This window comes from Myotis myotis, unplaced genomic scaffold, assembly GCF_014108235.1.
Source record: "Myotis myotis isolate mMyoMyo1 unplaced genomic scaffold, mMyoMyo1.p scaffold_m19_p_11, whole genome shotgun sequence".
NCBI lineage: Eukaryota > Metazoa > Chordata > Mammalia > Chiroptera > Vespertilionidae > Myotis > Myotis myotis.
The window spans coordinates 41,836,073-41,851,747 of NW_023416315.1; the positions used below are offsets into that span (position 1 = coordinate 41,836,073).

At 41.9% G+C, this 15,675-nt stretch overlaps 1 protein-coding gene across 10 annotated transcripts in view; it reads right to left on the reverse strand.

The window, feature by feature from the left end:
• Positions 1 to 10,308, reverse strand: part of ADAM22 (ADAM metallopeptidase domain 22) — a 179,938-nt gene extending 169,630 nt beyond the window's left edge. For all 10 annotated transcript variants that reach the window (XM_036328278.1, XM_036328277.1, XM_036328273.1 and 7 more), the window contains exons 1-2: positions 10,164 to 10,308; positions 9,551 to 9,711 (exon numbers count right to left, since the gene is read on the reverse strand). In XM_036328278.1, coding sequence (XP_036184171.1) covers positions 9,551 to 9,711; positions 10,164 to 10,245 — 243 coding nt within the window. In that variant the 5' untranslated portion in view covers positions 10,246 to 10,308. The remainder of the gene's footprint in view (positions 1 to 9,550; positions 9,712 to 10,163) is intronic.
• Positions 10,309 to 15,675: the final 5,367 nt, after the last annotated feature.

The following is a 15,675-nucleotide window of genomic DNA, read 5'->3' on the forward strand; positions in this document are numbered from 1 at the left end:
CAGCATTTTTAAAATTTTATTTTCAAGATGAAATTACATATAATAGTCTGTGCTGGGGGAAAAACAGATTTATTTCTTAAAAGCAACTCAAGCCGAAACCGGTTTGGCTCAGTGGATAGAGCGTCGGCCTGCGGACTGAAAGGTCCCAGGTTCGATTCCGGTCAAGGGCATGTACCTGGGTTGTGGGCACATCCCCAGTAGGAGATGTGCAGGAGGCGGTTGATCGATGTTTCTCTCCCATCGATGTTTCTAGCTCTCTATCTCTCTCCCTTCCTCTCTGTAAAAAATCAATAAAATGTATTTAAAAAAAAAAAAAAAAGCAACTCAAATGATGAAATCAGAAGTAAGAAACATCTAGAACAGTGGTTCTCAACCTTCTGGCCCTTTAAATACAGTTCCTCATGTTGTGACCCAACCATAAAATTATTTTTGTTGCTACTTCATAACTGTAATGTTGCTACTGTTATGAATCGTAATGTAAATATCTGATATGCAGGATAGTCTTAGGCGACCCCTGTGAAAGGGTCGTTCGACTGCCAAAGGGGTTGCGACCCACAGGTTGAGAACCACTGATCTAGAAGTATAAAATCAGTTTTTTTATAAAAGCATTTTTATTTTTATTTTTTTCCTTTTATTCTAATTTTAATTTTCAATTGCAGTTTACATTCAGTTTTATTTTGTATTAGTTTCAGGTGTGCAGCATAGTGGTTAGACATTCATTTACTTTACAGTGTTCCTCCCAATACTTCAAGTACTCACCTGGCACCATACATAGTTATTATAATATTATTGACTATATTGCCTATGCTATAATTTACAAGCCTGTGACTATTCTGTGATTACTAATTTATACTTCTTAATCCCTTCACCTTTTTCACCCAGTCCCCAACCTCCTTCCCCTCTGGCAACCAGAAGTATGTCTATATTTTAAAATACAGCACACTGAACTCTATTTAATTATTTGTAAAATAATTATAACTATCAAAGGGTCTATAAATTCAATATTTTAAAAGACTAAAATTATTCATGCATTTATCTATTTGGAACCCTACCTTGTTCCAAAAGGAATTTCAGGTTGTTTATATGAACAATTACAAGATAAAATAAAAATTTTAAGTAAATGAGGAAACTGGAGGTGAGGGAAAATTCATTCATTCAATCAGTATTTACTGAACACTGACTCAGTGTTCTAGGCAATGGAGATGTGTCCTGAATAAAGAGACAAGATCACTATTCTCATAGTTTACACATTCTAGTGATGGCATACTGGAAGAAAGACAATAAACAAACCAATCATTAAAAAGAATGTCCAATGCTAACAAGTGTTAGAAGACAACAGAGTAAAGTGGTGTAATAAGGAGAGGGTGAGGTGGGACTACTTTAGGAAAATGGACAGAGGAAACCTCTCAGAGATTACTTTTCTTTTATCCTCATTGTTAATTTAATCAAAGTGTAACGTGCATATGATAATGTGCACAGATCCAAGACTTCCATGGCTGATAAATCTCATGAACCAAGAGATATCGCAGAGGACTTTTGAGCTGAAATGGGAGGATGAGAAGGAGCACGCTGATGAGAGGGTCAGGAAGCTGCTCTGAAAGCTCACGCTGTGCCTTTCACTTTGCAGGAGGCCACAATCTGCCTCTAAATGTTTGGCATCCAACTCAAAGAAGGAAACACAGTTACAGGACCAATCTCTCCTCTTGGTCCTGACGAGACATCATGTGATGTTTTCCAAGACTTCGATTAATACTGTAACTGGTTACTCAGGAATATTTTGTACAATGTCCAAAATATCCTTTAGAAAAAAAAGCCTGGTAGATGACTGAAGAGGTCAAGGAAGTGACTGAGAAGACTGATAACCAATTCAGATACCAAACTCTCTTGTAACTAACTCAAATACAAAGAGACTAAGAAGAAAAGAAAATCTCTTAAATCTGAAGAACACCCAGAGCTCCTCAACCCTGGGTACAAATTGGAATCCACTGTGGAGATTTTTTAAAATACCCCCACCCAGGATCTCTGGAGGTGAGGTCAGGACACTATGGAGAAATAGAAGATAATTCTCCATAATTAGTTTCTTTTAAGCGAATTTCTGGCACATTAAACTCCAACAAACATTCAGAGTGCAGATACTCTTTGCTGCCATTTAAATATTTCCATGCGCTTAAAAAGAACATGTGAGATAGCAGCAGACATTAGATCCATTTCTAGACATGGACATAACAAGTGCTAAACATGGAATCAATGTGCCCCTGGGACCCTGGAGCTACTTGTTTTGTGAAGACAAAAAAGATACTTTGACAAGTGCTGGCGAGGATGCAGAGAAAAAGGAACCCTCCTGCACTGCTGGTGGGAATGCAGACTGTGGAAAACAGTATGGCATTTACTCAAAAAATTAAAAATGGAACTCCCATTTGACCCAGTAATCCCACATCTAGGAATATATCCCAAGAAACCAGAAACACCAATCAGAAAGGATATATGCACCCCTATGTTCATAGCAGCACAATTCACCATAGCTAAGATTTGGAAACAGCATAAGTGCCCATCAGCAGACGAGTGGATTAAAAACTGTGGTACATCTACACAATGGAATACTATGCTGCTGTAAAAAAGAAGGAATTCTTGCCATTTGCAACAGCATGGATGGAACTGGAGAGCATTATGCTAAGTGAAATAAGCCAGTCAGAGGAAGAAAACCACGTGATCTCACTCATTTATGGATAATAAAGGCCATTATAAACTGATGAACAAAAATAGATACAGAGGCAGAGCAGCATCGAACAGACTGTCAAACTATAGTGGGAAGGCTGGGGAAAGTTGGCGGGGGGGTGGTAAGAAATCAACCGAAGGACTTGTATGCATGCATATAAGCATAAGCAATGAACGCAAGATACTGGGGGGTAGGTAAGGCCGGGGGAAGGTCAAGGGGGAAAAAAAAAAAAAGGAGACATATGTACTACTCTTTGTAATACTTTAAGCAATAAAATAAAATTTTAAAAAAGATACTCTGTACCTTTTCCTTTGAAGAAGATTATATAAATATGGATCCTTCTTTAGCATTTGATGTTTCTGTTTTATAAAAATTATTTTACTAAAAACATATGTAATTTTGGTGTTGACTGGTGAATACTAAAACCTTGAGTTACCACAGTTCTAATAATCAGTGTACACATCCAGTTCCAAACAAACAAAACACACCTCCTCCAGGAGAAGTTTCTCCCCTTTTAAATGTTAAGTCTTATTCTATATTCCATTCTCATTCTCTAGGTAGTGCAATGAAGCATCCCTGCTGTGTTCTGCAAGCTTCTTCTCTAAGAGACTTCGTAAGTTTAACAAGCATTTTCAAGCACTGAATGAAATAAATAGTTTCAATGGGGCAGATGTAAGAAATCTTTGACCCCAGGGTCACCGAATGACATCTAAGAAAATGTTGGTGGTCTCCTACCATAGGCCAGTTTAGCTCCGTGGTTAAGCACACAGGCAGTGCAATGGAGCTGAGGTGCCTGGGTTCAAGTGGCCTCAGCCACCTTCCAGCTCTGTGATTTTGCAGCTGACAAGCATTACCTGTCACAGGATTCCTGTAAGGATGCAATGAGTTTATGTACATCAAGTACTCAGAAAATCATTTGGCACATAAAAAGTCACCATATTAAGTTACCGCAGATTAAATATTTTAGTACATACTAGAACATATGATAACCCTACTGTATTTATTTCTTTTCCTGAATTCTCTTTCCTTCCTCCTACTCTCTATTCTCCCCTCAAGTTTTCTTCCTCTTCTTCAGCTCTTCCTCCTCCTTGTATTACCATTCTTTTTCTCTGTGGGGCTTTTCCATGGACTTAATGATAAATGTGGCTCTATCTGAGCCCCATGGAAGACCTCCTAGGTTCACTCTCAGTGTTGTGACATTAAAGCCAGCCCCAGGCCATGGACTTTTAGGAGGGGATTTAATCATTAAAAATGATAAAAACACTTGGCATTCTTTGAAATATAAGAAAGCAAATAAAACTAAAAAAAAAAAAAAAAAATTGTATCAACCCCTAAGCTCTTAGAATAATTCAGAATTTTCCATGTGTAGCTATAAAGAACCTATGAAAGACAGGTTCTTTTTGTGCACAGTAAAATCATTAGGCAGAATTTCAAAGATGCCCCAAAGAAATATATACAAATTGGGAACCTTGTAAAGTAAAAACAAGATTTCAGGGAAACTCCTACAATTCTGAATTTCATTTTCTCTTAACTATTTAATTGGTAGAGGACTAGAAATGAACTAAGAAACGTCTCCTTCCTATTTACAGCAGCAGAACAAAGTTATGATTGGTGGGGAAATTTTATCAATATTGAGCTACTTAGGTTTAACAAATGCACATTAAGAAAAGACAAGGTTTGTGCTCTCCTTGCAAAATACTTCTAAAACTGTAATTCTAGGAGCCCTTTTCCGCCAGGGAAGCACTACTGCAGACACTTTACCATCAAGCTGACTCAGAGCTCCCAAGTGAAATAGCACAATTTTAAGTACAGCTCATCCATGCTTAGGCATATGTATAAATAAAATCATAAAAAGGGAGCACTCCTACTGCTTGCCATCTTGCTGCCACCTTGCACTTTCCCCATTCGTTACTGATTATCAAAACTATGACAAACTGTAGGTCTATGTTCTTGGCACCTGACCGACTACTTGAGAAGCTGCAACACTTTCCAGGGAACAAGACAGAGAAATAAGTAGCCCATCTATTTGCTAACAACAAAGTCTTCTGACAAAAAGAAATTCTGCTATTTGTAGAGACATGCAATTACTGGGTGAAAAACAAATTATTGAAAATTTATAGGGTGACCACACAACAAAATAAATCACCAAGTAACCTTTCTTTGATGCCACAGAAATCTGTCACACATGGATAGCAAACAAGGAGTAACCAGTAAGGTGCTTAGTCTTAAAAATAGCAATTTCATGATTATCAGTATCAAATCATCAGTAAGACTCAGTAGGTGATATCGTGCTCATAGGGATGTCCCGTTAAAAGTATGTTCTGTTCTTTTATCTGCAAACATACAATTCCTTCAGCACAAATAATTTCAAGTGAGAAGAGAAGACACTGAGCATTTTGAGTATTATAGTTGATTGTTATTTTACAAGACTGAAATTACTTCAGACGCGGTAGATAACCTGGAGGAAAGCAAGGTTACCCACAGCAAATATGTCATTGACTATCATTTCCAGGACTTTATGGCATAATAAGCTTTCGGTATAATCCCACTTGGGATAAAAATAAAGCATGCATTCAAGTAACTGCCCATGTAATAAAGAAATATTTTGCAATATGGACTCATACCGACAGAATTATTATTTCACACAAAATTGCCATTATTTCCACAGAACTAAAATGTAAATTTCTCCCCAAAATATGTGTTCTGCTCCATTTAGTGATAAAAACTGAAAAAAAGGACACATTAGGAGTAAAATTGAGGTGTGTTATACTATCACAGTTCTGTGAGCTTTCTGAAATGTAATACATGGCTTGTTTCCTTACTCTGGGTCAACGGCTTGATCTTATCCGGTGAGAGATAACTCCTGACTTACTGGAGATGACCTTTAAGGTCTCTTCCATCTCTAGCACTGTTAGATTCCACGTGGTTATGTAAATTTGAGTAATCTGTAAATTACTCTTGGGAATGTGTTAAACTTAAGTGATTAGGGCATCATTTTTGCATTAAAGTGATGTCACAAAACTAAATAGTACTCAAGAAGCCTGGGGGAGTTTGTTATTTAACGAAAACTCACAGTATTTACAACATGCCCAACATTGTTCTAAGTGCTTTGTAAATATTAATTCATTTCTACAGTATTTTCAGTCTACTTGGAAACTAAGTTTCTGTGAAGCTTAATGAGTATGTGAATTGGCATTTACCTATTAATTAAAGTAAATAAACCCATTCACTGACTCTTTGAAATTAAAACTATTCATTTCTAACAATTAAGATTATCCCATGATAACACAAATCTGGTCAATTAACTCTCCCTATGAAAATCTTAGATTGCCTTTAAGGCCAAGTCCAAATTCTTCAGCAAACCATGAAGGTGCCACAGCATCTCTCTGCTTTCCTGTTTTGTCTCATCTGTCCCTTAAATCTGAACTATCTGCGGTTAACAAAAATATGTCCTGCCCTGACCGGTTTGGCTCAGTGGATAGAGCGTCGGCCTATGGACTGAAGGGTCCCAGGTTCGATTCCAGTCAAGGGCATGTACCTTGGTTGCGCGCACATCCCCAGTAGGGGGTGTGCAGGAGGCAGCTGATCAATATTTCTCTCTAGTCGATGTTTCTAACTCTCTATCCCTCTCTCTTCCTCTCTGTAAAAAATCAATAAAATATATATTTTTTAAAAAAATGTGTCCTGACTCCATGTGCCTATGTACTTGCTGCCCCTTGGGTTTCATGTTCCTGACCCTTCCCTTTAATCTGGCCAATTCCTACTCTCAAAACAGCTCACACTGCATCTCCCCCGAAAAGTCCATCCTGACTGTTCCCTGGGTTAAATAATAGGTCTTCTCTGCTTCCAGTTTTCTGGGACCACCTCCAGAAAATCACACACAGAAGGGCAGAATGTAACTGCTATTTACTCATCCATTTTCCCATTTGTCTCTAAATCCCTTAAAGGTGAAAAATGTGTCTTTTCTCTTTAATATGTTTTTATTGACTTTTTTAGAGGAAGAAACATGGATGAGAGAAACATTGATATGCTGCCTCCTGCACGCCTCCTACTGGGGATGAAGCCCACAGCCCAGGCATGTGCCCTAACCAGGAATCGAACCAGTGACTTCTTGGTTCACGGGTCAATGCTCAACCACTGAACCACACTGGCTGGGCTCTTTTCTCTTTAAATTCCCAGGGCCTTGCACAGAAGTTGGTACACAGAAGAGGCTCAAGTAAATAAATGCCTTTAAATCAACAAATCAACAAATGAATATGTGTTTTGTAAGCTAACAGAAAATCATCCTAATTTTATTTCTAAAGCAGAAAGGAAGTTGCTAAAAAATATCTAAGCATAGCTAAGATGCCATAAATTATATCTATTTAATTACCAAAGAAATACCAAGGGCCACATACAATCACCTTATGTTTTCAGGTCAAATTACAGCTCTTAGGAAACTAGAAATGCCACAATGCAAGAAAACTCCTCAGTTCCCTAACTGCCGGAAAAGTTGGCATATGGCAAGTAGGTCTTCACAACTCTGCCCAATTCAGTCCTCGTATCAGTGATTTCTAACTCGAGTTTAAGGAGCACGGAAAGCTGCATGGGCTGCCCAGGTGATCCAGACATCCAGCCAGATGTGCTGTGTATACCTGACTACGTGCCAGGCACTGAGATGATTTCCTGTGATAATTACTTTGATGGCAAGACAGTATCTTCACTTTCATTGCTGGCTTGAATTAGTAATCTATTCGTGCGTTTAACCTAAATCCTACCAATTCATTCACCCCTCACGGAAGGCAGAGTCATTCTATTCAGTTGTGAGGTTTATTGCTGTCGAAAGCAGAAACTGCAGGGGCCCAAGGTGTCTTCTGCCCCAAGTGGAGAGGCCTAGGAACAAAAAAACCCTGCAGAAGTCGAGCTCTATAAACCGGGAGCAAAGGAGGAGGACTGGCCTGTTTTCCCAAGTGCTGGTCTTTCACCAACACAGAGAAGGGCAGAGGTTCTGTGGACAGGACCAGCCTGCGGCAGAGACAGCACTTCCAGGTTCAGTCCTGCACTTCCCTTTATCTGCTTCTCTGCTTCCTTCGGTCTCCCTTGCTCCCTGAGAAAGGCTTTGTGATCTGTATTAAAGCACTGGCTCTATCTATCAGCAAAAATTCACATTGTAGGAAACGCTACAGGATGAAAGACCCCAGGTCTTCAGGAAAAACAAACCAAAAATGTAGAGGAGAAACCATGTAGTAAAGAGACTTCAAAACAAAATACACTAATTGCAGTCGAAAGACATTATTTGGGTTCTGGATCAAACAAACATAAATATGTATGTATTATGTGTATATACAGCAAATTTACTTAATATATTTATATACATTTTAACATATTTACATATTTAATATATGTCTATGTTAGATATTATATGGTTACATTTTTTAAAGAATCCTTACCTTTTAGAAAGGCTGAGTGAAATTTTAATAAATGAAAGATATCATATGCTTCAAAATAATACAAGAAGGGGAAGAAAATAGGTAGGATATAGGTAAAAGAAGACTGATAATTGAATTAATTGGTAATTAAGTTGCTAATTGTCAAAGCGGGGTTCATTACAATATTTACTTTTGTGTGTGTTTAAAATTTATTCCTCCACAACAATAATTCTGACTTATTGAAAAATAAGACAGTGCCCTCTGCTTCTTCAGTTTTACTATGGAAACAAGTTAAAATGAAAAAGAAAAATGGGCATTTAACAAATATTAATTCAAATCATGGAATCTTTCATTAAAGACTTGGCATATTAGATTTTTTACTGCAATAATCTAACTTTGATAACTTATTGTAGCCCTTTAAATTAATTCCTCACTTATATTAAAATTTTAACATTTGGCTACAAATACCAATTTAAATAGTATTTTTCTATTTTTACATATTTTACACATACAAATTGTAATTTTGCTTCAGTTAAGTTTACAAAATTTCAACTACATAAACAAGTTCTGTCTTAATAAGCATTTACAGGTAGGTGAACTGGTTGCTAGAATGATGTATATGAATTCAAAAAATGTTTACAGAGCCCCAGATATTTACTGAAATTCACCAGAAAGTGCAAAATAATTTTCAGGTATATCTGTGGATGTGTAATATTAATCCAAATGCAGGTAACTGGTAAATTTCGATTTTTTAAAATCATAATTTACAAGTGCCCAATAAATACCATGGCCCTAAATACACCAAGAAGGCTTCTACCAACGAAGAAAGCGGGGAGGGGGACGTCTTTTCTAGAAAGTGGAGGTGATTGGACACAAATCTGGGGTCCACATATTGAGCGAGAGGAGAACCCTTCAGTTTAGGTTATTTTTATGGTTTGAGTTTACTTAGGGATGTCTAGGTTTGTTTCTCCTATTTTCTATAGCACCAGTTGTGGTTTAAATCACTTCTAAGTCTTCTCTTAGCATTAAAACAACCACCACAATAATAATGATGCAAATCCTGCCCAAATATCATATCCCTTCTTGCCCATGCATGGCCTTTTGCTTTTCCTTGAGAGGAGAGAAGGTCTCCGCCCTTTCGCTCAGTAGCCGCACTGCTGGAGGCAAACTGCACAAACTCCTCTTAAGCACAGGCCCTGGCCAGGGGTTGTTCGGGGCGCGGGGGGGCGGGGGGGTCCCCCATTTCCGATTTTTATTTTTATTTTTATTTTTTTAAGCAGGGAGCGTCCTGCTGGACTAGTAGGATTTCTACTTAGGCGCTCATTTCACCTAAGACACTGCATCTCCAGGGCAACCGAGAGCAAATGCGGAGTCGCGGGTGGGCTGGGCAGCGCAGAGGACACCCTCGCGGGACCGCGCCTCTCACCTGAGCGCCGCGGGGGTCGCCCCGCACCCGCGTGGTCAGCGTGTCGTGCCCTGTTTCGTCTTCGTCGCCAGAGCGATAGAGGAGCCGGAGCGGCACGATGCTCTGGCGCTCCAGGAAGCCGTTTTCGTTCCTCCTCTCCAGCTCAGTCAACGAGGCGTCTCCTCCAGGCAGGAAGGGGAGAAGGAGGGAATGGGAAGAAAACGCGAAAATAATGACCCTGACTCACAATCGTCGGTCCTGCGGCCCGACCCCTCCCCTCTGAACATTCCACCTCCCCGTCCCTCCCGGACCCCAGCTGGGAAGGACGCAGGCAGCAATCGGAGAGCCTGGGACCCGCTCCTCTGAGCGCATCCAGGATAGGGGCCCAGAAGCAGAGCACCCCTTCCCCATCCGCCGCATGCCTCTTCTTCAAAAGAAAAACAGACATTTGACCAAAGGCTTCTAATGCATCCGCGCGCCCCCACACGTATTTTTGCTCCACTTTTCCAAATAAAAAAAAAAAAATCTCCCCGCGCACTCGGGAAATGGGGATGCCCCTTTGCAATGCGCCGGAGGGCTGCAGAGATGCCCGGCAAACGGTACGTCCCTAAGCCACAGAGGGTGGCGAACTTACCTGCCCGGCCGCCGCGCACCAAGGGGCAGGTCCCCAGGGCGCAGAGCAGCAAGATGGGCACGGACGCCGCCGCCGCCTGCATGGTGCTGCCGTCAGCCACCTCGCTGGAGACGCTCAGCTCCTCATGCCGGGTCAGCTGGTCCGACTCCCTGGCCCAGCGCCCGCCCCCCCCCCGCTCGCCCGGGCCGCCCCCTCCCCGCCCCGGCCGGTGCTGCGGCGGCCGTGGCGCTGCAGCCTCCACCGCGGCGCTGCCTCAGTGCTGCATTGTGCTTCGCAGGAGCTTCCGCTGGCGGGGGGAGCGTGCGAGTGCTGCATTGGGCGGTTGGCTGTAGCTAAGTGGTTTCTAGCGCCTCCCACCCCATCGCCTGGCAAAGGCTCCGGCAGGCGATGAGCGCTCTGCAGGGAGCGAGCGCCTGGTGCACTCGCCCCGCCGCGCGCGGGCAGGGACGCGCGCATGTCACTGGGAAATGTAGTTCTCTCCCGCGTCCCGCTCATCGCCACCACGGAGCGGATGGCTGCGACCTCGTGACCGTGAGGTCTTCTACAGCATGAAGACAGGAGGCAGGAAAAGGGCAACAGAAAGAGAGGTCATGTTGGCAGGCCTCTTGGCACCGAGGATATCCAACCGCGCTGCCGCGGGAGCAGTATTCATCCACATCGTCCACAAAGAACCATATTAATGTTTCCCACAATTTTAATAGTTATCAGGGAATTATACCTTCAATAATTCATGGTAAGTTAGTTACCCAATAAGTATTGATTAAGGACCTACTACAGTATATGCCCGGCAGCTGACTAAGCTCAGGGAACACAACTGTGAACAACACTGGTATAGGAGGCACCTGTTCTCAGACACAGTCGAGTAAACACTGTCTTACACGCAACAGGTGAAAAGTATCCAGATGATGCTGGAGGGGAGTCATTGACTTAGCCAGGGGGAGGCAGGGAGAACCTCCTGAAGGTCTACACAGGCACTTGAAGGATATGCTGGATTTAGCCAAATTCTGGAGGATGTTTTTGTCCTTTCTCTGATATCTGTCTGCCTCAAACCTGTCTCTGAAAGCCAGGCTTGGAATACTCCCCTTTTTCGTCTGCTTATTCCATTTTTTTAAAAAAAATTTTCAAATGTTAATTCTTGAAGATAAGACAGCAATAACACAATTGTCCACACAATTACCACTCCTGCCTCGGGTGACATGGTTTCAGGTTCCTTCGCCATCATGATTTGAAAATACACTCCAGTGTGTCAATGTCCCAGCTAAAGTGTGGTATCCAGAATTAAGTACAAGTTAGGCATGGTTTCCCAAGCAAACAGTAGAGAGGGACTCCTTTCCCTTGACCTAAATTCTTGCCTATGAGAACATTCTATCATATTTTGGTAGCCACATCTCACTTATTGTCATTTCAAAGACATTTCCCCAAATCTCCAAATAATGAGACACTTAAGAATCCTATATATGACATGTAATTGTAGCCTGAATAAGGGGCTACAAGTTTTCAACAGTACACTTTATACCTTGGATGCAGACGATTCCATAATAGTCATTGTAAAACGGAATTAGAAGTAAGGCCTGGAATAGCCCTTTACCTTCATCTCCTACATCCTGGACCCAAGCTGTGAGCTTGTCATATATGGTCTTTATTATAGTGAGGGCACATTACATTGAGGTCCATGAGTCTCCTTTGAATCTCTTTGAAGTAGTGGTCTTCTGGCCGTTGTCTTGCCAGGTACACGTAGTTTTAATTGGCAAGGTTGAAGAGGCAGCCGAAGAAATCCTGATTCTCAGTGAGTTGTGGAATTGGTTAAGAGAACATAGTTCCTTTAGGAGCAAAATAGATAAGACAACCAACAAGGGAATCACTGAATATGTGCCATTAAAACAGATCATCCTCTGGAGGCTGAGAGCAGTTGCTCCAATAAGAAGTCATGATCTCTTGTTTGGTTTTCAGACATTAGTCAGGTTTGCAACCCAGAAATCACCAACTAAAGAAAAGGCCATGTCCCAGGAGGACCCTGCAATACATGTCAAGTACACGTGGTAATGATTCCCCCAATCCTTCCGCAAAGGGACTTACCTCCATTTACTTCAGTAATTGTGCGCCAGGGAAAGGGAAATACCCAAATATTTGTTGTATGCAGTGTTCGAATTGACACTGGTACCTGGGACCCAAAGCACCCATTATAGTGGGGGCATCTGGGAGCTAGGTGATAAATGAAGTCCTGACCAAGGTTTCGCTCACAGCCTCTGAATGTATTATTAGGAAAAAATGCTTAGTACTTCATAAAATCCCCCACATTATTTCCCTGGCCTACAGGGTAAGAATTATAGTTGGGGGGGGGGGGGGAGGAAGGAAAGAAAAAGACACCAAGTAGGAACCTCTAAAACTGCTCCTCCCTTAGCCAAACAATAAATAAATCAAAAACAATACCTTAACCTGGGGTCATGGTGGTGGTAGTGGTAGTGTTTTGTGGTGGTGATGGAGGAATTACTATCCCTGTTAAATATCCAGAAGATGGTTAATTCCCATCATAATCGCATATGGGTCATAAAGAATGACAGTAGATAACCACAAACTGCACTAAGTAGCAGCCTCAACTGCAGTTGCAATGCCAGATGTGGTCTTTTCTATTAAAAATGAACATGGGGGGGGGGGGGGGAACACACATATCCTCGGGTGAGGATTTCTTAAAAAGTTAGAAATGAACATGGCCTCGGGTACATGTATACAGCCATTTATTTGGCAGACGCATAATTTTTCATCCCTGTCAGAAAAAAAAAAGGATGAGAAACCATTTGTGTTCATTGGGAAAAGATTATCGTATACATTCTTTCTTTTCCTTTGTTATAATTTGAAGAGGATGCCATGGAGAATATCACTTTCATCCATTATACTGATGATATCATATTCATCAGACCATTTGAGAAGGAAGTTCCTAGCACATTGGAAACTTTGATAAGACATGTTCTCTAAAGTGTGAAAGACACCCCCTAAGATTCAGGTCCTGGCCGGTGTGGGTCAGATGGTTGGGCATCATCTGTGCAACGAAAGGTTGCTGGTTTGATTCCCACTCAGGGCACATGCCAGGATTTTGGGCTCGATCTTCAGTAGGGGGCGTGCAGGAGGCAGCTCACCTTGATGTTTCTCTCTTCTCTCTCTAAAAATCAATTTTAAAAAATCTTTAAAAAAAAGACTCAGGGCCCTGCCCCATCAGTATCAGTTTGAATCAGTGGTCAGGAGCATGCCAGGAAATCCCACTAAAGACAAATTACTGCATCCTGAGCTTCCCAAATATGAAGAAAGCATAATTCCTGATAGGCCTTTTCAGATTGTCACAGCAGTGTTTCAACTGGGGATACTGCTTTGCTGAATGCTGCCAGCTGTGAGCAGAAAAAGCTCTGCAGGCTCACCAGGCAGGTTCAAAGGTTCTGGGTATCAGAGGTAGGAAAACTGGAGCTTATGGCAAACCCCCATGGGGAAGTCACAGCTGAGGCTTTGGGGTTTTAGAGTAAAGCCATGACATCTTTAGTGGCGAATTATGTACTTAAAAAATATTATATATATATATGGTTTGTATTTTTGATGATGTATGGCAGATGGAGCACCTGACTATGGAGCAAAAACCATCATATGGTCACAACTGCCAATCATGAGCTGGGGTTCTGTCAGATCTTCTAATTCATAACATTGGGCAGGTGCAACAAGAAGCCACTGTAAGATAGGATTGGTATATCCAAGACTGGGCAAGAGCAGGACCAGAAGGTTCAAGGGAATTGCATGAGCACACAGCCCAGACCCCCATGTCATCCATCGCTGTTGTGTCACCAGACCTGTTCAGAGCGGGAGCTGGCCCTGTCCCAACACAATCCAGGACCTTTCTCGTATCAGACGACCTCCAGGCTCTTGACTCATACAGGAAAGATTTCAAGAATGATTTGGAGTGAGAACAAAAGCAAGTTTTATTCAAGTAGAGACAAAGCATGGGCTCCTATTCACCAAAGCCTATCTAGTGTTTCTGCCATTGCCTCTGTGAAAGAGGCAGAAGTACGCGTCTGAGTGGATGTGGGCCAACTTGCAAGTGAGTTGTGCACACGGTCAGTCAGTTCCTGGGATTTTTATGTGTTCCAGGTTTTTGAAACCTGTGGCACCAAATTTTGTCTCCACTTTCAGGTTGGGAGTTCCTAATATGGTCCATTCAGAAGTGTCATGGTGTTCACCACCCGCTTGGCCCCCACCTCTACTTGCGATGTCAGTTTTCATTAAAATGATGGTACAGTGAGCTTTGGGGTCAGGTCTTTGGTATTTCTTCCATTTGGGGATGATCTGGTTCTAGCCAGTCGTTGTTGTTGACATCTGCAACTAAGGCAGGGGTTTTCCTGCCATAAGGTGGAGGCTCTGGTGAGAGGACCTAGAATCTGTCTGTAATATCAGATCCTGCTTCCTCATTTCACTTGGTATTTTCCCTAGGTCCTCTCTCTTAGATCACACCTCTAGGTATATGGGCCATCCCTTAAGACCAGATGAAGAGTAAAAACCCAGACTTGGTTTATGAATTAGTTGCTTCCATGGGTGCAAGCTGAAAATAGATGGCAACTGCCTTATAGCTGCACTCAGGGGTGGGTGGCTTTGGTAAACAGTCACAAGGGGAAATCTTCCCAATGGGCAGAGCTTCAAGTGGTGTACCTAGTCATCCCCTTTGTAAGCAAAGAGAAGTGGCCTACGTGTAGAGTATTTGTGGACTCAGGGGCAGGGAGAAATTACTTGACTGGCTATTAAGGCATTTGGGAAGAGAATGATTGAAAGGTTGAATACAAGGGGTAGAGGGTTGAATATAAGGGGTAGAGGCATGTGGCATATGGGAATGGTCATGAAATGTATCTTCATATCACACATTATCACCACCCAAAAGTTGGCACAATGGGCACATGAGCAAAAGAATGATGTTGACAGGGATGAAAGTTATGTATGGGCTCAACAGCATGGGCTCCTATTGACTAAAGCTGATCTAGTGTTTCTGCCATTGCCAATTGTCCAACCTGTCAGAAACAGAGACCAACACTGAGTTCTTGAAATGACACAATTCCATGAGACCACCCACCAGGCAAGTTGATTACACTAGGTATAGTAACAGGCACATTCCAGACGTGTTTGTCTTTCTTCCTCGCATCACTTTTTGAGGGTTTACAGACAGACGGTTTGATTCACTGGCATGGCATCATTCATAATTTTGTGTTTCACTAGGGGATTAAAATCACAATAAAGGTGTGGGAATGGGTTCATGATCAGGTGACCCATAGGTCTACGACATACTGAGTCACCCAGAAGTTGCCTGAATGACAGAGTATTGTAATAGTTAATAGAGGCACAGTTATAGCATCACCTTGAAGGGTTGGAGGTGATATTTTTGAGGATGGAATATAATCTAGGATGTTCAAAACATTTATACGGTGCTGTGTCTCTGCTAAGAGAATACATAAGTCTGGGAACCAGTAGGTGGAAGCAGAAGTGGCCC